At 35.5% G+C, this 22,561-nt stretch overlaps 1 protein-coding gene across 1 annotated transcript in view; it reads left to right on the forward strand.

The window, feature by feature from the left end:
- The window catches only part of Dhc64C (dynein heavy chain, cytoplasmic), a 1,087,706-nt gene extending 1,066,195 nt beyond the window's left edge, over positions 1-21,511 (forward strand). Inside the window, exons 89-91 of the mRNA XM_090398628.1 lie at positions 8,942-9,038; positions 15,332-15,365; positions 21,132-21,511. Coding sequence (XP_090254754.1) covers positions 8,942-9,038; positions 15,332-15,365; positions 21,132-21,269 — 269 coding nt within the window. The 3' untranslated portion in view covers positions 21,270-21,511. The remainder of the gene's footprint in view (positions 1-8,941; positions 9,039-15,331; positions 15,366-21,131) is intronic.
- The last annotated feature ends 1,050 nt before the right edge of the window (positions 21,512-22,561 follow it).

Here is a 22,561-nt window from a genome sequence, read left to right on the forward strand (position 1 = left end):
AAACCGCTCACTTTAACTACAGAAGTCTCATACTCCATTATCTGTCTACCTGGAATCGTTTAATGCATAGAGCAACCCCCCTCTGATTTCTTGCCCATCTACACTTATGATCTGCTACCTCTTTTGGCTGTGCTGCTTCTGAGTTTCCTTTCCTGACTTTACTTAATCCAACAGATCCCATGTGATTGCAGTAATTATCCAGAATTGTATGCCATTCAGCTTGCACTAGTACGTATAAAAGAAAACTTCTTCCATGGTGTGTATAACATACAGACGCATTGATTTCTTTACAGGTTATCTCCTATCCTGTCAATAATCCATATCCAGTGCTTTGTGAGGTTTTATGACTGTTGTACAAAACGAAGACTCTTAATTTGTACTGGATTCTTAGCTACTTTGGAATTAAGGAAAATGAGACTGCAGAAGCAACTACTATACCAGCTCATATTTTTTTGATGAACTGTTTAACAGTACCATATACAGACTACATTTGTTTATAAGATCAAAAATAATGACTCAGTTGCAGTCATCATGGCAGAAGCACTGACAAACAAATGCATGAGATTGAGCCTGAAACTAATCATTGGCTTGATTGTAGGCTAACATAGAAGCAGAAGAGAGGAAGCTGTTCTTGTTAGGCTCTGCTTAGGTCATAGTCATTTTATATATTCCCATTTACTGAGGGCTGATAACCCACCTGTGTGCAAAAAATGTAACATGCATCTTATCATTGAATCTGAAATGAAATTTTAAATTATCTGGCCAAACCATATACATACACAAGATATACAGACTGACAAATGGTGTGATTTTTTTCCCTTTAACTTTTTATAAAGAATTAATTTATACAGATACACTTGCTTATAAATTCTCTTTATGTAGATACTGCTGCATTGCTTAACTTAATTTTTTGTGCATTCATGTTTATTTACTAATTTATCTCTTTATGACTATTTATGAAGACCTTGTGTACTGCTGTAACCTTTGATATAGTGCAATATGAATGTTGCTGTCCTTGTGCCAAAAAATCTAAATCATCCAACTGACCAACATCTTTCCAGAATCAGAGCAGTTCCTCTATGCATCATAATTTAAGGGAATACGAATTATGGTAACCTCTCATGAAACTTGGAACTTTTTCCCAAGATCTAGTGTCAGAATTAGAACTTTTCAGTATTCTTAATGAATAGATTTGCTTCCATTAAAGGAGCAAAGAGTGACAGCCATTACAATTTTCTTATGTAGCTATGGTACAATCCATTAATATCACTTTTAATTATAACACCCAGAAAGTCCATCATCGAATACAGGATATCTCAGATATTCCATCTCACTTTACATCTAGAACCCTTTGTGTTGCTTTGAATACTAAATATTAATAATATCACTAATACTTAATAATACTTAATATTAATAAATATTAATCATGTTGAGACTGTCTATTTTGACTACGCTGTCTAGGCCTAATGCTGCAGTAAAAAGCATTTAAATAAAGATTGCAATTGCAAAATTGAAATGTGCTAACAACAATGTGAGAATATCCAGCATACCACCCATAAGTATGCTATCTACTTTTGGCATGCTCAATGGATATGCTGGGGGTAACTGCATAGAACATTCTGTATAGGAGGCAGTGTCAGAAAGTATATGACAACATCTAGTGGGAACCCCACTCCTCTTATGCTGAGAAGGTATCAATAAAAAATTATATAAGGGAAAATAAATGCACATGATTGTCTCATCTTTTCACAGTTGCATAATCCCTGAATAGCTTGATCAACTCATTCTTGCTAGAGCTAATTGAAGAAATATTGGCCTCAGTTTCAAAAGCACACTGAAAATCTCACTGCACCTGAATCCTATAGTAAATAAAATAATGGATACAGCACTTTCATAGAAGGAACATTATCTCTCCACACCCATTAGCAGACAAAATGGAAAAGTACTGAATACACATTGCTGCATTCTTCTTAAAAATAATTTCAATTCCAAAGTTAGGTTTCTCGTGGAAAGGCTTAGACGTTGGTTATGCATTTTCACTATATTATTTCAGGAAATTACAACATACTAGGATATACATTAAAATAAATTTTAATATATTTCTATATTTCGGCAACATCACGCTGCCATTTTCAAGAACTTAGGTACAAGATACGTGCACGCAGGCACAGCAAAAACAAATGAGTAAGAAGAATGAAGCTATTATTTCTCCTAAAGTCCTGATGGTGCCCTCTAGCGGGCAATGTTGGTATTCTTGGGCGATTGGGCTGAAGGTCTTCTGATGTAGGTTTCTCAAATTTCAGGAAGTCTCATGCAGCCAAATTTGTTGAGGTTTGGCTCGTTTCTTAGGGCTGAAGCTGATTCTATGAAAAGCCTTTTATATCTGTATTTGCTACAGTGTATTATCCTGGCTTTTTTCCACCGTATTCTATGGCAGGTATCCAGAGCATGGTCAGCAAGACCAGAGTGGCTGTATTGGTGAAACCGGATGTAGTCCTTGTGTTCTGAAATTCTGATATTTGCTGTCCTGCCTGTTTGGCCCAAGTAGGACAGCTTACAGCTGCAAGGGACCTGGTACACACCAGGTAGGTCTAGGGGGGGAGGTTGGTCTTTTGTTGAGCGGATAAAGGATGCCAATTTTTTATATGGTTTGTAACAAGAAGTTAAGTTATGTTTTTTTAGGATTTTTGTGATTTTTTCTGAGGTGCCTCGGATGTAAGGTACGGTGATGGATTTAGAGTAATCCTTGTTGTGAGGGGGAGGGGGGGGTTGTGGTTTACTGGTTTTAATATTTTTTGGGGGGGTAGCCATTGGCTGAGAACGTGTTGAGGATGTGGTTTCGTTCTGTGGTTAGGGCATTGTCATTTGAGCAGATAAGTTTAGCCCTGTTGTGTAGTGTCTTAATGACTCCATATTGTTGTGAGGGGGGGGGGGGAATTGTTGGTGAATGTATCTGCCTGTATGGGTGGGTTTTCTATATACTGAGAAAACCAAGGTTCCATCAGGCTGGCGGGTGACTAGTGTGTCTAAGAACGGAATGCAGTTGTTTTTTTCCTCTTCCAGGGTGAATTTGATTCTGGGGTGTTGGTTGTTTAAGTGTGTTAAGAAGGAGAGGAGTGCATCGGAGCCATGTGGCCAAATAGCGAATACATCATCTACATAGTGAAGCCAAATGGTTGGTTTTTGTGGGGCAGAGTTCAAGGGTGGGGAGAGTGGAGAACCCATGGCTGTCCCCTCTATTTGTTTGTAGAATTTTCCTTGCCAAACAAAATAGCCTGAGTTCATTGTGAACTGAAATAGGGCTGTGATATCGGGAGGAAATTTAACTTGGATTAGCTCTAAGGATTCTTTGAGAGGGACATTTGTAAATAAGGAAGAGACATGGTCAGTTTTGATGTCTCCTCCTTATTTACGAATGTCCCTCTCAAAGAATCCTTAGAGCTAATCCAAGCTAAATTTCCTCCCGATATCACAGCCCTATTTCAGTTCACAATGAACTCAGGCTATTTTGTTTGGCAAGGAAAATTCTGCAAACAAATAGAGGGGACAGCCATGGTTTCTCCACTCTCCCCACCCTTGGCCAACTTTTATATGGAGACTTTTGAAGAGCAAGCCTTGAACTCTGCCTCACAAAAACCAACCATTTGGCTTCGCTATGTAGATGATGTATTCGCTATTTGGCCACATGGCTCCGATGCACTCCTCTCCTTCTTAACACACTTAAACAACCAACACCCCAGAATCAAATTAACCTTGGAAGAAGAAAAAAACAACTGTATTCCATTCTTAGACACACTAGTCACCCGCCAGCCTGATGGAACCTTGTATCTGCCACCCATACAGGCAGATACATTCACCAACAATCCCACCCACCCCCCTCACAACAATATGGAGTCATTAAGACACTACACAACAGGGCTAAACTTATCTGCTCAAATGACAATGCCCTAACCACAGAACGAAACCCCCCCCAAAAAAAAAATCCAAAAAAATATTAAAACCAGGAAACCACAACCACCCCTCACAACAAGGATTACTCTAAATCCATCACCATACCTTACATCCGAGGTACCTCAGAAAAAATCACAAAAATCCTAAAAAAACATAACTTAACTCCTTGTTACAAACCATATAAAAAATTGGCATCCCTTATCCGCTCAACAAAAGACCAACCTCCCCCCCCCCCCTAGACCTATCTGGTGTGTACCAGGTCCCTTGCAGCTGTAAGCTGCCCTACTTGGGCCAAACAGGCAGGACAGCAAATATCAGAATTTCAGAACACAAGGACTACATCCGGTTTCACCAATACAGCCACTCTGGTCTTACTGACCATGCTCTGTGCTCTGGATACCTGCCATAGAATACGGTGGAAAAAAGCCAGGATAATACACCGTAGCAAATACAGATATGAAAGGCTTTTCATAGAATCAGCTTCAGCCCTAAGAAACGAGCCAAACCTCAACAAATTTGGCTGCATGAGACTTCCTCAAATTTGGGAAACCTACATCAGAAGACCTTCAGCCCAATCGCCCAAGAATACCAACATTGCCCGCTAGAGGGCACCATCAGGACTTTAGGAGAAATAATAGCTTCATTCTTCTTACTCATTTATTGTTTTTGCTGTGCTTGCGTGCACGTATCTTGTACCTAAGTTCTTGAAAATGGCAGCGTGACGTTGCCGAAATTTAGAAATATATTAAAATTTATTTTAATGTATATCCTAGTACGTTGTAATTTCCTGAAATAATATAGTGAAAAAAAACAGGTTTGTGAACAGATATTGTACTTGTGAATACAACATGTTGGCACCTTCAGAAGGTGTATGGAAATATGACTTCTCCATTACTTCTACCTTAGTATCACCACCTCTGGGTCTGGCTCCCACTGATGAAACCTCAATGAAGGTTGAAACCGGTCTGGGTAGTGACCCTTCCCTTAATGCATAGCATTGTACATGCATGTCTGCAAGATGATGTGCTTTGCATTATGGGATATTAAGGCAAGTGATGAGAAGTTATACCACTTTTGCCACAATTTCCCCCAGTCCTGAAAATACTTCAGGTGCAAACTTTGTTTGCTTACACTTGGATAAAGTATTAAACCATATATATAATAAAGAATATGTCATTGAAAATACAATAATGAACTATACAGAAATGAAACGAGAAGCCACTTCCTCTCGTGACAAGGTTCTACTAAGCTGCAAAAGACATTTAGCCCACACTTCTGAAGGTGCAACATGTTCTGTTTGCAAACCTTACTTTGGAATTGAAATTATTTTTAAGAAGAATGCAGCAATGTGTATTCAATACTTTTCTAACAAGGAAGGTATCCGTTTTATCTGCTAATGGATGTGGAGAAATATTGTTCCTTCTATGAAATTGCTCTGTCCATTATTTTACTTATAAGATTCTTGTGCAGTGAGATTTTCAGTGTGCTTTTGAAACTGAAGCCAATATTTATTCAATTAGCTCCAGCAAGAATGAGTTGATCAAACTATTCGGGGATTATGCATAAAAGGGTGAGACAGTCATGTGCATTTAAACAAATATATAATTGGTAGTATAGCCAAGTGAAAAAACTTCCATCAACTTATCATTAATCCAGAGAAGTTTAATGATAAGGTGTGACACCTTTTGGCAACTGGTATATGGAAATATGACTTCTCCATTACTTCCACCTTAGTATTACAACCTCTGGGTCTGGCTCCCACTGACGAGACCTCAATAATGGTCGAAACCAGTCTGGGTAGTGACCCTTCCCTTAATGCATAGCATTGTACATGCATGTCTGCAAGATGATGTGCTTTGCATTATGGGATATTAAGGCAAGTGATGAGAAGTTATACCACTTTTGCCACAATTTCCCCCAGTCCTGAAAATACTTCAGGTGCAAACTTTGTTTGCTTACACTTGGATAAAGTATTAAACCATATATATAATAAAGAATATGTCATTGAAAATACAATAATGAACTATACAGAAATGAAACGAGAAGCCACTTCCTCTCGTGACAAGGTTCTACTAAGCTGCAAAAGACATTTAGCCCACACTTCTGAAGGTGCAACATGTTCTGTTTGCAAACCTTACTTTGGAATTGAAATTATTTTTAAGAAGAATGCAGCAATGTGTATTCAATACTTTTCTAACAAGGAAGGTATCCGTTTTATCTGCTAATGGATGTGGAGAAATATTGTTCCTTCTATGAAATTGCTCTGTCCATTATTTTACTTATAAGATTCTTGTGCAGTGAGATTTTCAGTGTGCTTTTGAAACTGAAGCCAATATTTATTCAATTAGCTCCAGCAAGAATGAGTTGATCAAACTATTCGGGGATTATGCATAAAAGGGTGAGACAGTCATGTGCATTTAAACAAATATATAATTGGTAGTATAGCCAAGTGAAAAAACTTCCATCAACTTATCATTAATCCAGAGAAGTTTAATGATAAGGTGTGACACCTTTTGGCAACTGGTATATGGAAATATGACTTCTCCATTACTTCCACCTTAGTATTACAACCTCTGGGTCTGGCTCCCACTGACGAGACCTCAATAATGGTCGAAACCAGTCTGGGTAGTGACCCTTCCCTTAATGCATAGCATTGTACATGCATGTCTGCAAGATGATGTGCTTTGCATTATGGGATATTAAGGCAAGTGATGAGAAGTTATACCACTTTTGCCACAATTTCCCCCAGTCCTGAAAATACTTCAGGTGCAAACTTTGTTTGCTTACACTTGGATAAAGTATTAAACCATATATATAATAAAGAATATGTCATTGAAAATACAATAATGAACTATACAGAAATGAAACGAGAAGCCACTTCCTCTCGTGACAAGGTTCTACTAAGCTGCAAAAGACATTTAGCCCACACTTCTGAAGGTGCAACATGTTCTGTTTGCAAACCTTACTTTGGAATTGAAATTATTTTTAAGAAGAATGCAGCAATGTGTATTCAATACTTTTCTAACAAGGAAGGTATCCGTTTTATCTGCTAATGGATGTGGAGAAATATTGTTCCTTCTATGAAATTGCTCTGTCCATTATTTTACTTATAAGATTCTTGTGCAGTGAGATTTTCAGTGTGCTTTTGAAACTGAAGCCAATATTTATTCAATTAGCTCCAGCAAGAATGAGTTGATCAAACTATTCGGGGATTATGCATAAAAGGGTGAGACAGTCATGTGCATTTAAACAAATATATAATTGGTAGTATAGCCAAGTGAAAAAACTTCCATCAACTTATCATTAATCCAGAGAAGTTTAATGATAAGGTGTGACACCTTTTGGCAACTGGTATATGGAAATATGACTTCTCCATTACTTCCACCTTAGTATTACAACCTCTGGGTCTGGCTCCCACTGACGAGACCTCAATAATGGTCGAAACCAGTCTGGGTAGTGACCCTTCCCTTAATGCATAGCATTGTACATGCATGTCTGCAAGATGATGTGCTTTGCATTATGGGATATTAAGGCAAGTGATGAGAAGTTATACCACTTTTGCCACAATTTCCCCCAGTCCTGAAAATACTTCAGGTGCAAACTTTGTTTGCTTACACTTGGATAAAGTATTAAACCATATATATAATAAAGAGTATGTCATTGAAAATACAATAATGAACTGTACAGAAATGAAACAAGAGGCCACTTTCTCTCATGTAATACTCCAGTCACTTTCTTCATGACAAGGTTCTACCAAGCTGCAAAAGACATTTAGACCACACTTCTGAAGGTGCCAACATGTTCTGTTTGCAAACCTTACTTTGGAATTGAAATTATTTTTAAGAAGAATGCAGCAATGTGTATTCAATACTTTTCTAACAAGGAAGGTATCTGTTTTATCTGCTAATGGATGTGGAGAAATAATGTTCCTTCTATGAAATTGCTGTGTCCATTATTTTACTTACTATAGGATCCTTGTGCAGTAAGATTTTCAGTGTGCTTTTGAAACTGAGGCCAATATTTCTTCAATTAGCTCCAGCAAGAATGAGTTGATCAAACTATTCGGGGATTATGCATAAAAGGGTGAGACAGTCATGTGCATTTAAACCAAATATATAATTGGTAGTATAGCCAAGTGAAAAAACTTCCATCAACTTATCATTAATCCAGAGAAGTTTAATAATAAGGTGTGACACCTTTTGGCAACTGGTATATGGAAATATGACTTATCCATTACTTCCACCTTAGTATTACAACCTCTGGGTCTGGCTCCCACTGATGAGACCTCAATAAAGGTCGAAACCGGTCTGGGTAGTGACCCTTCCCTTAATGCATAGCATTATACATGTCTGCAAGGAGATGTGCTTTGCATTATGGGATACTAAGGCAAGTGATGAGAAGTTATGCCACCTTTACCACGAGTTGCCCTAGTCCTAAAAATACTTCAGGTGCAAACTTTGTTTGCTTACACTTGGATAAAGGATTAAACCAAATATATAATTGGTAGCATAGCCAAGTGAAAAAATTTCCATCGACATACTCTTTATGTTAAATGCAGTAGTTAACCCAGAAGGCATTGATGTCAATTATAGACAATAAAAATGCCATAGTGTTGGTAATTAGTTGCACAATTATCACAATATATTTTGTTTATATATAGATATATACATACATACATACATACTACATCAGATTCTTCAAACTCTAGAAGAATGACTGAAGCCTCTCCATCACCTTGAATACAAATATTAGCAGCTATTTGAATTTAAGGAAGTCAATGAAAAATTTAATTTTGAACAACAATAAGTCTCAGTGCAGTGGTGCACACAATGTACAGTATTTTTGCTAAACAACATTTAGTACTAATGACTTCAATGACAAATTAGCCTATGATTTTAACCATTAAAAACTCTAGAGTTAATTATTCTGCGCATTTTTGTTTTTATTTGAGTAGGATTTACTTGTTAACTTTTTTCAACTGTTCCTTCAGGTCTGAAGTTGCAAGGTGCAGAGTGCAAAGAAAATAGACTGTATTTGACTTTAACCATTTCTACTGATCTGCCTCTGATATGTTTGCGTTGGATAAAGTAAGCATGTTTGTTTTTTTTTATTTGATTTAAATAAAATTATTGAAATAATTAAATAAAAAATATTAATAGAGTTGTTAAATTTATTTGGTAAATTAAACATTCACTGACAACTTAAATTTTCACTTCATCATGATGTAATAATGAAACAGATAATGCAAAAAAATAAAATAAAATAAAATTATATATGTGAACATAGAATGCTTACCTGTTTGGTAAATAGCTATTTATTTGTCTGGCAAAAATGACTACGTTCATATCCCTTGGATGGCATCATGTTCAGTAAAGGCTTACATAACAAAGGTTCCAGATCTGGAATTTCCTTTATATGATCTGCTTTGGCTCAAGATTCTCTTGCCTAACTCTGATGATTCTGCTAACCTGTTTGACTATTTTTATATTTCAAAAATCAATCAGATACAGTCTAATTACCCTAACAGTGAGCCAAGCCTGCTTGGAGACCTTATCATCCATAATTGAGACTGTCTTACCTTTCTAACTTCACAGACCAGGCTGGAAGAGAATTGTTTTCTTTCAGTGACGATTTAACACAAACTGTTCACTAACCAGAATTTTGGTAATCCTCATGATTCTTCCAATACTCTGTGATTTTTCTTAACCAGCTTTCTCTACAGATACAATGTTAATATTATTTCTCTTCTTGCCAATTTTCTCCATGTGAGGTACCTATTCATGGTAGAAGGGACCTACCAGTCAGCATACTGACTCTTTTCATCATTATTCTTTTTTCTTTGCTTTTTCTTTCCAGTTTGCAGTGGAGAAGATCTTTAAATAATGGTTTTGGCCCTTTCATTTTTCCTCTACTACTCTTTTTTTTTTTTTCTTCTGTATTCTTTGCACTACTTCTGAATCTTTTTGCTCTTCTTTACAGACTGTTATCAATGAGCTTCAACATCCTGTCACGTATTTGAGATGCAAGGTGTGACTCACTATTTTGCATACCATGCAGTCCGGAATGGCCCAGCCAGGATCATTTGGCTCGTGGACATGGTAGCAAATATCAGTGCTGATGCAATATTTTTCCAGCTTTGCTGATAGCCTTGGCATTCCACTTCTGAGTGCAGTCCTTGCTTTCTGAATAATGGATTTCTCTGTTTGTTTTGACTCCATGTGGATGGGGACTCTGGTGCTGAATACGCTCTTCTATAAGTCTTTCATCTTCATTTATAATATATGAGCCTAATTGCTTGTTACAATAGAAAAAGATAAAAGTAAACAGAAAACACCAGAGAGAGAGAGAGATCTAGAAATATTATCATCATTTTTCATATTAAAATCAACAGGCGAATATTCCATTGAGAAAATGTTATCTTTCTTTATTCAGAAGACTTTAGAATGTTTGGCAGGATCCCCAACTCTGTTCAGGAGACATTTCTCATTGAAACATCTTGCCAGTTATAGTACAACCCTCCCCCCCCTTTCACAAAACCATAAACTTTTTAAGAGAATTGATATGAGTGTGACCTCCATGTTCTTCCAAAATTTACTCTGAATTAAAACAACGGGATAATGTTAAGAATTTATGTGTAGGAATAGTATCTGACCATTGACTTTATATTTAACACATGAGCAATCCATGAAAGCAGTGTATCTCAAATGCCCTGATTTCAGTTATGTTGGAGGTTTTGAGGGCACATTCCTAAACCCAAACACTTCAAGGATCAGAAAAGTGGTCATGCTCAGAATGCCTGTTATGGTTCTGGCATTTATTCCTGAAACTTAATGATAGGCTTAGGTGTTGGTGGTTATTCATAAATAGAGCTTCCCAGTATGAACAACATCAAAAGAACAAAAGCAGTTATTGAGTTACATCAGAAGTATTGTTATGACCAAAGCTGTTTAAGGCAATGCAGATGTCATGATGGATCAAACAGAATATAATAAGAACATGAATGATCTAAGAGAATAATTATCAGATTGTCGATCAAGATTGCACTGAATCTCAACGGAAATGAATGTATAAATTATTTAGATATTTTGCATCTTGTCCTAAAATAGTTTAACAAAACTGAAAGCCTTACCATGTTAAAGCATCTCAGATGTATGAAGTCCCAAAAATTCACAAACCCAGTATCCCCCACCTTTCATCCTGTAGTTGATAATATAGACTGTCCTGCCTATAAACTAGCAAAAGAGTAAATGAAAATCATTCCCCCTCACACACACAACACTATTTTCATGAAAACTTCTATTCGCAAATAAATAAAAACTTAAAGAATTCAGACGTAGTGATCAGCTTTGATATTACTTCATTATTTACTGATGCACCAACCCTCCATGTGAGGCACCTATTTGTGATGGTGAGGACCTCCCAGTGATGGTACTGGCCCTTTTCATTCTTATTCTTTCTGTTGTTTTTTTTTCCAGTATTCTTCACACTTCTTTTCCTGAGTATTTTTTACTGTCCTTTAATCCACACCAGCTCCATAGTGGGTGGAGAGCACTGCAACCGAACAAAATTCTTCCTGAGAATGAACACCCTTCTTCATCAAGAACGGGTCTCCTCAGGATCTCCAAAATCAGTGAAAAAACTCTGTTCAGGAAATATCCTGGTAGAAACAACATCACCAACTCGATCACACTCTGCAGGATATGTTCTGCAGAGTGTGATCGAGTTGGTGAATACCAATCTGCAGGAATACCAATCATTGTTTCCCAAAACCACCAGAAATTCTCAAGAAGTAATTTCAGAGTGGGATCTCCTTGATGTCCAGATGGGATCTGCTTTTAAATGAATGACCAAGGATTAATAGCCATAGGCATAATACTCATATGTAGAGATGGTCACCTAGCTCTAACTATTAACATCATCCTTACTTTCAATACACCTAAACTACCTAAAAAATAAGTGAGATATCTAAACTGCCAAGTTAGGCTCTACGTTCCAAATCCCTTAAATGGCTTTAAATGTCAGAAGTATAGTCATTCTCAAACTGCCTGTCATGGCTCTGCCAGATATGGCAGTAAAGATTGTGAAAACAAGGACTGTAGGTGTAAGACACCAAAATGGTTTTTAATTGTGAGGGAGGTCACCCTACTCACCCATTCATGCCAAAGGTAGAAGAATGAAAAAGTGATCTAAAATAATAATTGAGCAGTGCATTCTATTCTAGGAGGCGAGAAATATAACTTCATAATCGCTTTGGCCATAATTCCAATGAAAAATATCTGTCCATTGACTACAGTGCTTGCCTACCTTCAAACAAGAGTTAACACGTTCGCTGCCAACTACAAGTATACTCGTAGTTGGTAAACCAGCTACATAAGCCAGCTACAAGTATACTCGTATGACGCTTGCCGCCGGCAACAAGATTACCGTACTGACCTTGGAGAAGTGAAAATGCTTGGCTTGTGGAGCTAGCATCGAAACTGTGTATGCTCATAGATGGTATATGCTCTGCACAAGCCAACTACGAGTATACTCGTATGACACTGACCGCAGGCAACGAGAGTACTGTACTGACCTTGAAGAAGTGAAATTGCTCGGCGTACGGGAACAGACTATGCTGAAGTAGTGTGGCAGCGAACGTGTTAAAAATGAATAAAATAAAGTTACTGAATTAGTTTGAAAATTTTTCTGTGGTTGAGGACTTTATCACATTTCCAATTAATGTTGAATCTTTACAGCCAGATTTTGTTGAGTAGTAGCAGTTAAGGAGCTACTAGAGAGGGACACTTTTAAACCTAATCCTTGAATAACAGGAAGAAGGCTATTACTGAATAATTAATTCAGTAGTGAAGTATACATTTACTGCTCTAATGTATATCTTGATTACGTAATCTGTCACTATTTTAGTTATATTTGTTGAGTGAAGTTTATGGAGCTGTGATGAAGGATGGATTCTCACAAGAGTAGACTAATTTCTTGAAATTTTGACCCAATCATGTAAGTTGAGAGTTGATGATAAAAATTTCATTAGAAATTCTAGTGGAAATTTAGAAGGTGGTATTAAATACCACCTTCAGGAAGTTCTTTTACTTACACACTAATGCAAGGAGTATTAGGAATATGTGGGTTTGTGGTATTTATAAAATTAGTAGGACTACAGAAGGATGTGAGAATGGCAGGAATAAATTAAGGATAGAGCATTCTTTTTGGAAGATAAAAAATAAAAGAAGGGTGAGGTAGTACAGGGTATCTCAGAGTTGAGTCCTCGCCAAGTGATAATGGCTTTGTCGCCATTTGGTGTGAGATTGAGATTAAGAGGGATTAGAGATATTTAGTAATTTCTTGCTATAGAACAAAATATGTAAAAAAAATGTTGATTCTGAAATGTTCAGGCACATAAGACTGAGTGACAGGCATGTGATAATAAAAGTAACTTTAACTATGGAAGTATTGACTTGATGCAGGAATGAATGTGTGAATAAAAATTCATTGAACTGATTAGGAATAACCTTGCATAATGTGGTGGAGGACACATAGGACAAGAGTGTTAGATTGTAATAATAATGTGTCATATGGTAATGATAAATGAAGTTGCCATGATACCATTGCATGTGATCAAGCATTTTTGATATTGCAGTTGCTAGACAATTCAAATTTCATTGAACAAATGAGACATATGCAATTACACAACCATAGATAGATCAGTGTACAGACCAGACCCTTCCCATATTTTTAATGATATGTTCCATTATTGGTGCTGTAATTATTGGTACTGTAATGTGTATCTTTTTTTTTTTTTGGAATAAACATTTATGTTTAATCCAATCTGCAAGTACTCACCAGCCAGCAAATCTACTTGTGACAGGCAAGCATATTTGTTGAGCCCTGCAAATTGGAAGAGCCTATCAGATAGATATAGGAGAGAGAGATATTGCATAGGGTAATAGGTGGAGGGAGAACAAGAGGTCATTTCTGGAAACTACATAAAAGTCTTGCCAATAAAGTAGTGAAAGATTTTTGCATGCATATTACTATAATAGGTGATGTATGCTCCAACACTGAACATTTTCAAGGTTAGGTGATTATATATTGTGTTGTGGTAAGAGCTTAGTTAGCCTCATGGCCAAACTCTCACCATGTTTCATGAGTCTTCTTGCTCCATGGAGGCCCAGAAATGGTATTAATATCAGTAGTAATACTAATGTGGGATGTCAAAAATAGAACTAAATAAAGCAACACAATAACCACATTTAAATCTCCTCCCTCTAAAAAAATAATTAAATCACAATCATCCCATCACAGAAACTCACTTTGCCCTCAGAAAGAGCATTGTTCCTTCAATTCTTATCATTTTTCTAGTTTAATCTGAAAATGCCAAAAGTTAAAAAAACCTTTATATGCTCTTATCAGGAACCAAGCATATCTCAATTCTACTTGGAAAAACTACCCATAGCCTAAAAGACCCCCACCCACCCACACACCTAAAAATCTTCTTCTTAACCTCAGCCAGTTTAAAAAATATTATTATTATTTGACACCTCCAGGGAGTCCAAGACTCATCGAGGGAGGGCACGTACTCTACAACTCTGTCTCCACCACTCAACCTTATCTACACACCATCTACTGTCCACGATTACCACTAGTATTTTCACAGACAATCATAAACATTCATGCCTACGGAGGGATTTGAACCTGCAGCCTTTTGGCTGGAGAGCAGATATGCTAACCACTCAGCCAACCAGGCCGAGTGGTTATGGAGCCTGAAGAATATTTATACTAGTACCTACAAAGTTAGACCTCCTCTGGAGACCTTTATCACACTTAAATGTTAATCTTAAACACAGTCTTAAATATTAAGAAGTTAATCTTAAATATTAAGTTATCGGGCAGGCAGTTACACTGAACTCTAATACAAAACTACTTTCTTGAATATGACATATGGCTGAATTTCTCTCCCATCAAAAAGAATCAAGCTAAGTTAAATCTCACATTTATCCATTCTGGATTAATATCCAAAATGGATATTAATTAACTTTTAATTAATTAGTTAACTTTCTATGATTGATGAAAGGATGGAAGAACCTAGAATTAAAGGCCTGCAATTCTGATAATATAAGTAGAAGATGAGATCCTTAAGTCCAACCAAGACTATCAAAAAATGCACTTATGCTTATTTCATAGAGGCTGAAATGACCAAATATAAATCATCTAAAGAAGAGTGACATACTTTGAAAGAGACAATTACAGAATGAGTTTTGAATGAAATATTCAGAATATAATTCAGAATGAAATTACACACATATAACCAGCCAGTCATTATAAAATATAAGGTTCTTATATTTAGTAATAGTAGTAGTAATGTTTTTTTTTATCATTTTTTTAGAATGCAGCCTGGTACATATTCATCACATAAAAGGGTAAGGTTTTTTTTTCCTCTCTCTCTTTTTTTAATTTTGCATTGATTTTAGGATAGACTGATGTGGACTAATACATTGTAATGCAAAAAATATAGAATCATCTTTAAAATCTTATAAAATTAGTTGTTTACAAGAAAAAAAAAACATTAAAATATCTTTAGCTTGGCAATTATGCTTTAATTTTACTGCATTTAGTGCATAAAATACAAATTTTTTATTGTGTAAGGCACACTAATATTAACAGTCAATAAAAAATTTGAGTTTCTTATACTGGTAATATTATGAAAGGATATAGATCCTGTTGAATCCTTGCCTGACCACCTCATTTATTACTCATTACACTACTCCAAAGGCACAATCCCAGGCATGTCATATTTTTGTCTATAATTGGTGCTTTTTAGGTTTTTGCTGACTTTTGAATTTTTATGGATTTCTTCAATGATCAGGTGGAAAACCCTGCAGTACCTTTCATATTTTAAGTTTTTTGGATTATGTTTGTTGATGAAATAGTACAGTGGCAAAGCAAAGATAGAGTTAATCATAAAGTTTCATTTCAGGAACTTCAATCTCCATAGAGCATATTAAAGGAAAATGAATATGGCCTCACTCCTGAAGTTACACCAGAAATGTTTCCACTGTATCTAAATCCATTAGTTTGAAAAATAATGGATCATTCAGGTCTTAGAATAAAAGCCATGCCTACAGTTCAATTAATAGTTGGGATGGATATCTCTGTCCTCTCCTCCTCAGAGGAAAATGAAACCATCAAAATGCCTAGTGCCCTAAATGAAGAAGTATTTTGCAAGCATCCTGAATATTTTTCTTGGGGGAGGAAATAATGGACACTGAAAATCCACAATTCCCCCCCCCCCCCAAAAAAAGGGGCAGTATCCAAAACTGGATTCAGAAATTCAAAGTATGGATGATATTATGCGATCCTCTTGCAGAAATATAAGCCATTGTGCTTCTCGCTGCAAGATACAATATGTGAAATGTGGTGAGAATCTTTAGTTGCAATATATGTTGCTCTGTCATTATTAAATGACAGCAAAGGTTGTTCAATTGGAACAGAGCCTCTGTTACTAATGGCTCAGCAAAAAGTTAAGCAAGTTTGACCCCGGTTAGTAGTTGGAAGGAGATCAGTCGTTCGATGCTGTTGGCACACTCTCCCTCAATGAGTCTTTGGACTTCCTGGAGGTGTCACATAATAATAATAATATTCATTAGGATAGGGTAGTGGGACTGACCATAGAGGCAATTGTCATTCACCCTTCAGTAAGATGTCCCATTATAGTGCACTGCATCCATCACTCAGTGTATGTATTTTCCAGGATAACTTCATGTTGCTTTTCTGCCCCTTATACTCTTAATGGGAGATTTAAATGGGCACAATATTCTCTGAGGTAGTGCACACATCAGAGAAAGAGTTTTATAGTGCATATTCAACATTAATAACCTGTCCCTCTTAAACACTGCAAGTAATAATTTTTCCACATGCCTACCCAAACATTCACTGCTATTAACCTTAAACTTTGTTTACTATCTCTTTTGCCACAGTTTAAATGTGGTGTAGAACATAATATCTATGGGAACATTCAATTTTCTCATGATATCCATTATCTTACATGAGCGGTCAGGTATTCCCTCAAGAATATCACATTAGAAAATAGATCATGATAATGGGAATACATTCTCAACCTAGATAGTATTTGATTTTGCAAGTCCACTCTTCTCCTATTAATAAAGCAGTGAATTATATTGCAGAGTGTGTAATACAAACTGCAGTACTCAAAACATCAAGTCAGTATGTACCTTTCCCCAAACATGGTGGAAATGAAATCAGAATGTACAACAAATAAGAAAGCTTAAAACAAGCCATTATACGAAACTTAATTGCCTCCAAACTGGTTTAAACTCAAACATGATGCATTCACCATCAGAGCCAGAAGGACTTGTGGATTTGATTCGTGTCTGCCATTGCCAGATCAACAAACACAAAAGAGATCTAGACAAAATCCAGAAAATGAAGGACAGATATTCAATTCTCACCTGTTTGATCAAGGAACAAAATGGATGCTAAAATGCTCTAGGAATTTTGCTCAAAATCAGCAACTTTCTCTTACACCCTGAAATTTCTGATCCTAAAAAAAAAAAAAAAAAAAAACCCTATTCTGTTCACTGTGAATTCTGTGAGACTACATTATGTTCCATTAAAGAAAATAGTACTGAAGCTTGGTTTCATTCAGTATTGACCAGCTACTATAGGACTAGATAATGTCCATTATGAGATGGTTAAACATTTGTTTTCATCATGTACTGATTAACTGCTCCACTTATTAGTAGAATTTTCTGTGAGATGAATTTCCAAAATCCTGGCGAATGACTATTATTATTGCCTTTCCAAAGGGAGATTAATACACAAATATACCAGCAAATTACCATTCGATTTCTCTGCCAACCTTCTTGTGCAAAAATTTAGGAAAAATAGTTAGCTCTCCTCTTTTATGATTCTGGAGAGCAACAGTTTTTTTTTTTTTTTTTTCCAAGACAATGTACCTTTCAAAAATATCATTCTACAATAGAATATTTAATCCAATGGTAATCATCCTTTAGAGGCACTTTAAACAAAATAAAAAAAACATGAGCACTTTGCATTTTCTTTGACATGGAAGAAGCATATGACCTTGAAAGACCTACACAATCAGACTTCTTTCTACCCTTTCTCCAAGAAGAGGAAGTGCCACAAGGTTCTGTATTAAGTGTCCTGTTAATTTGTTTTGATGAATTGTAACTCTCTAACAAAACAACTTTCTTCAAGTGAAAATAATATCCTCTTAAATGACTTTATCTTTTGTCATTCTTGCAATATAAATGTCGTAAAAAGACATTTGCATCTAATAGTGCCTTCAAAAGTGCTCAGATTTTCGCCATCCTAAAACAGTGATATGTGTTTTTTGTCATATACATGGTCCTCAACCTCACCCAGAACTAAGATGCAGAAATAGATGCACATAATTCAAAATCATAATCTGTAGTGGTGTCTGGAGCTGTCTTCCAGGGCAGCATAATATCTTATGATGCCACCACAGTATATCAACTCTTTACTGCTATTACTGCTGCTTTCTAGGCAATAGTGCTTGAATTAAATTAGGAAGAATTGAAACACTACTAAAAGTGCTTTATTTATACTGAATCCGAAGCTCTCATTCGAACTCTAGGATCCAACATTTGTTCTGTGAGATAAGTAGGCTTCATCTGGACATTCTCCTCATTTCCCCCATGATCCTAATAGTAGCATGTGATACCACATGCTACTATTAGGATCATGGGGGAAATGAGGTTGTAGATGCTGCAGCTAGTGTTTTTTCCCTAAAATATCACATCTTATTATCTCTTCTTGGATCAAAAGAGATTATAAGACAAAAATTAATAACCCAGTGGCAAACATCATGGATAGTGAGAATAACAAGCTATAGCAGATTAAACTTGAAATTAAATTGTTTGTCTAGTCTGCACAGGTTTTGCAGAGAGGAACTTGTTCTTCCCCAGTTCCACATTGGTCGTAGCCATCATATATATTCCTTCCTATTGAGGTGTGATGATATGGCTGTGTGTGATTACCTGTGGATTTGCATTAATTATCATACATATTTTAATAAACTGCTTTTGTTATATTAATTGAGTGCATTCATTATTACTAGTCTTAGAAATCTATCTGAGCCTTATATTATTTCTGCAGATTTCATTCAACACATCATGTTTTTGACGTTTTACTTTTTTTCAAAGTTTTACTTTTTATTCAAATCCGCCACATGAAATTTACCAATTTTAAGCTATTTAATTATATATCGATATTCATTAGGTTTTAACTTTTGCCATGCCACATTGTAGCCACAGATCCTAGCTATTTTCTTTTCTCTTTTGTCCTCCCTGAAAATATTATTCATCTCGCATTCTATCTCACTAATTATATCATCTTCTATTAGCTGTCTCACTAATACCTATAACTTTTGACTGCAAAGAACTAATCAGTGCCCCAAACTCCTCCCTCTTGATCTAGATGACAGTTGTAGTACTTTTAACGATGTGAACTATATACAGTTGAGGAAGATTTTCTCTCTTTAGTGGTTTCACTTCTATAAAAATTATTTTGTGCATTTTAAACTTGTATTGTTAGATCAGTTTCATTTTTATACATAAGTTTCTTCTTTAATGCAAAGATTTCACTTTATGTTTTTGTTTTATACAATGTGTGTGTGTGTGTGTGTGTGGTTTTATGATATGTTTCTTTTTTTCACCTTAGACTTGGTGCATTATGGTCATTGATACTAATGTGTCATTAAAAAATCAAATTGAAATCTTTTCTAGGTAAATGACAAATAGTGAAACCATTTGGCTTTGCAATTATCATACAAGAAATGATTTTACAATTTTTCATCACTTTGATTCTGAAAATAATTTGAATACTTTTGCCACTATATTTCTGTTCTCCCAAAGTCAACTGTTGTTTTGAGTATGTGATTATTATAACAACATCAGAATTATTGGGGTTCTTAGAAATCACAACATTGCTGGATCTAGTATTCCAAGTTCCTAATTCAGTGGCCAGTATGTGTATATGAGGTATACAACTTCAATCTTGGTAACTCTTCTGGATGACAGCAATAATGAAACTGAGATCAGTAAGTTGGAAATGGGAGAAGAAATATCTTGTTAATACCAAAAATAAAGATTTAATGCTTTTAATATTGTAACTCAGCAGTATGATGATTGTGTGGTTTTGTGGAAAAATAAGACTGTTTCTTTGGAGAAGGATCTCCGTACATTCATTTGAAGGATTTTTTTTTTTTTTTTCAAGTAATCCAAAACTAAGCTAAAATGTATACTTTATGGAATATGTACATCTGTTTGTCATAGAATAGAATAGATGAATGGAAGGAGATGTGGTAGAACAAGAGACCATTTCTGGAAGCTGTATAAGGAGGACATGAGTAAAATGATAAGGAGATGGTTTTTTGCACAGAGAGTAGAATTGGTGAGTAGAATGCATTACCTGAGATGAGTGTGGTGAGTGCACAAACTTTGAATGAGGTTAAAGCACAGTTTGATGAAATTTGTTTTTGACAGTGGGGAACATCCCACAATGAGTCTTCCCTCTAGGCAGCTTTGCAGCTATAATGCTATTATTTTATAATAATAACTAACAAAATATGCTCTTATGTGCCATAGCAAAAAATTATGTTGAAAATTAATATAACTTTAATTATATGTATTTTGTATTTCTTTTAAAATGTTATTTTAGTACACTTCAGATATAACAGGCTAAGTTACTGCAAATGTTTGCTAGATACATATTTCATGTGATTTGCTGTAATTAGAATTGACTGCAAATTAATTGATAAATATAAAACTGGTTGTCTCTTATCTTGTGGTATTAGTAATGTTTGTTAAAAACAAATAACCATAATTACTGTATAGTACCAAATGTTTTATTGATAATCTCAATGTAATAAATCTAAATAATTTACTGTCATTTTATTTTACAACTGCTGCTTCATTATTAACAGTAGAGCTTGATTACAATCTCTGGTAAAGGTTTTTAGTTTTAAAATCCCTCTTTTACAAAGAGCCAGCCTTTCTAGTTTCTGAGAGAGTTAAATATAATGTCAGTGTACTGTATTACAAAAATACATGGTAATGTATATCATTTTTAACTGTTTTTTTTTTTTTTTTTTTTTTTTTTTTTTTTTTTTTTTTTTTTTCCAGATTACCCTTCCAGTGTATTTAAATTTCACAAGAGTGGACCTTTTGTTCACAGTAGATTTGGTTGCTGGAGATAACCAGAAAGAACACAGTTTCTATGAGAAAGGTGTAGCACTCTTATGTTCTACTGTACTTGGATAGTTATTTTTATTTGGTCTCAGTTTGTTTTTTTTTTTAATTAAATACCTCCAAATATAATTATGGTTAATTTATTTTACATCAGTATTTTTGTATTATGAAACTTCTGAGAGCTATGTATTGATTAAGAGTTATTGACTTTTAAGGAATATTTAGCTAGAAGTAAGATTTTTTTTATATAATTCTTTTTTATTCATGTAATTAAACAGATTTCCTTTGATTAATAAAATTATTCAAATCCATAAGAACAAGGTTTTTTTTCTTTTGATTTATACTTCATATACTCTTCATATTTGAATACAATTTGTTTTTAATGTTTTTCATTTCAGAAAAATTCACATATATTGCATTAAGTGATTTATTACTTATTAAAACAAAGTGACCTGGAATTTTTGTAATAAATTTGTGATCTTGATAACTGAAATGATTGAAAAGATTTGTTAGATTTTACTGTTTCTTTTCATCTTATGCAGTGGGAGTCTGTCTTCTTTCCCTAGTTTTTGTCTCACCTCATAAGCTGAAGTCAGAACCTACCTAGCACATGGGATGAATTGGGACCAAAACACCCCAGATATATGGAAAGGGCCTCTGCAACTCTACCACTTTTTTCTTGCAGTACCTTATAATGCATCTCATACTGCATCAGTTGTTGTGCAGAATAATCAGAGCTACATTCAGTGCTTATGCAGAGGGAGGGTCCTGTTTGAGAAGTATATTTCAGTCTTTAACAGAAGTCAGTGTTACTGTGAACAAGGAATATAGAAGGTATGGGATTAACCTCAGAGGTGAACTGTATATTGGTGCATGGAATGTACAGGGTCTACAGCTGAGTACTCTTGATATTGTCTGTAAAAATATTGGAAAGGTATAAAATGAACATCCTGGGAATTGCAAAGACCAGATGGAATGGAGAAGATCATTTCAAAAGACAGGATGGTAAGCTAGTTATTTATTCATGGGGTAACTATGGTACTGAGGAAAGTTCATGCAAGAGCTTTTCTTGGTTATGATTCTGGAACACTATGACTGGACACTAGAAGACTAGAAAAAAGTCATGTGGCCTGACAAGTCATGATACATCTTGCTCTGTATCGATGGCAAGCAGTTTGGCAGAGCTCCATTAAAAAATGAACCCAGTTGTCTTGTAAACACAACTCAAGGTTCTGGAGATGGTGTCATGGTGAGGGCATGGTCTGTTGCACAGAATGGGTCCCCTGATTTTGCTGGAAGGTCAGGTGTCATCCACGGAATATATTCTGCAGTGTTGACTTTTTATCCAGCAGGTGACAGTTGTT

Source organism: Typopeltis vanoorti, chromosome 10 (assembly GCF_054136105.1).
Source record: "Typopeltis vanoorti isolate ZY-2024b chromosome 10, IOZ_Tvanoo_1.0, whole genome shotgun sequence".
Taxonomy (NCBI): Eukaryota; Metazoa; Arthropoda; class Arachnida; order Uropygi; family Thelyphonidae; genus Typopeltis; species Typopeltis vanoorti.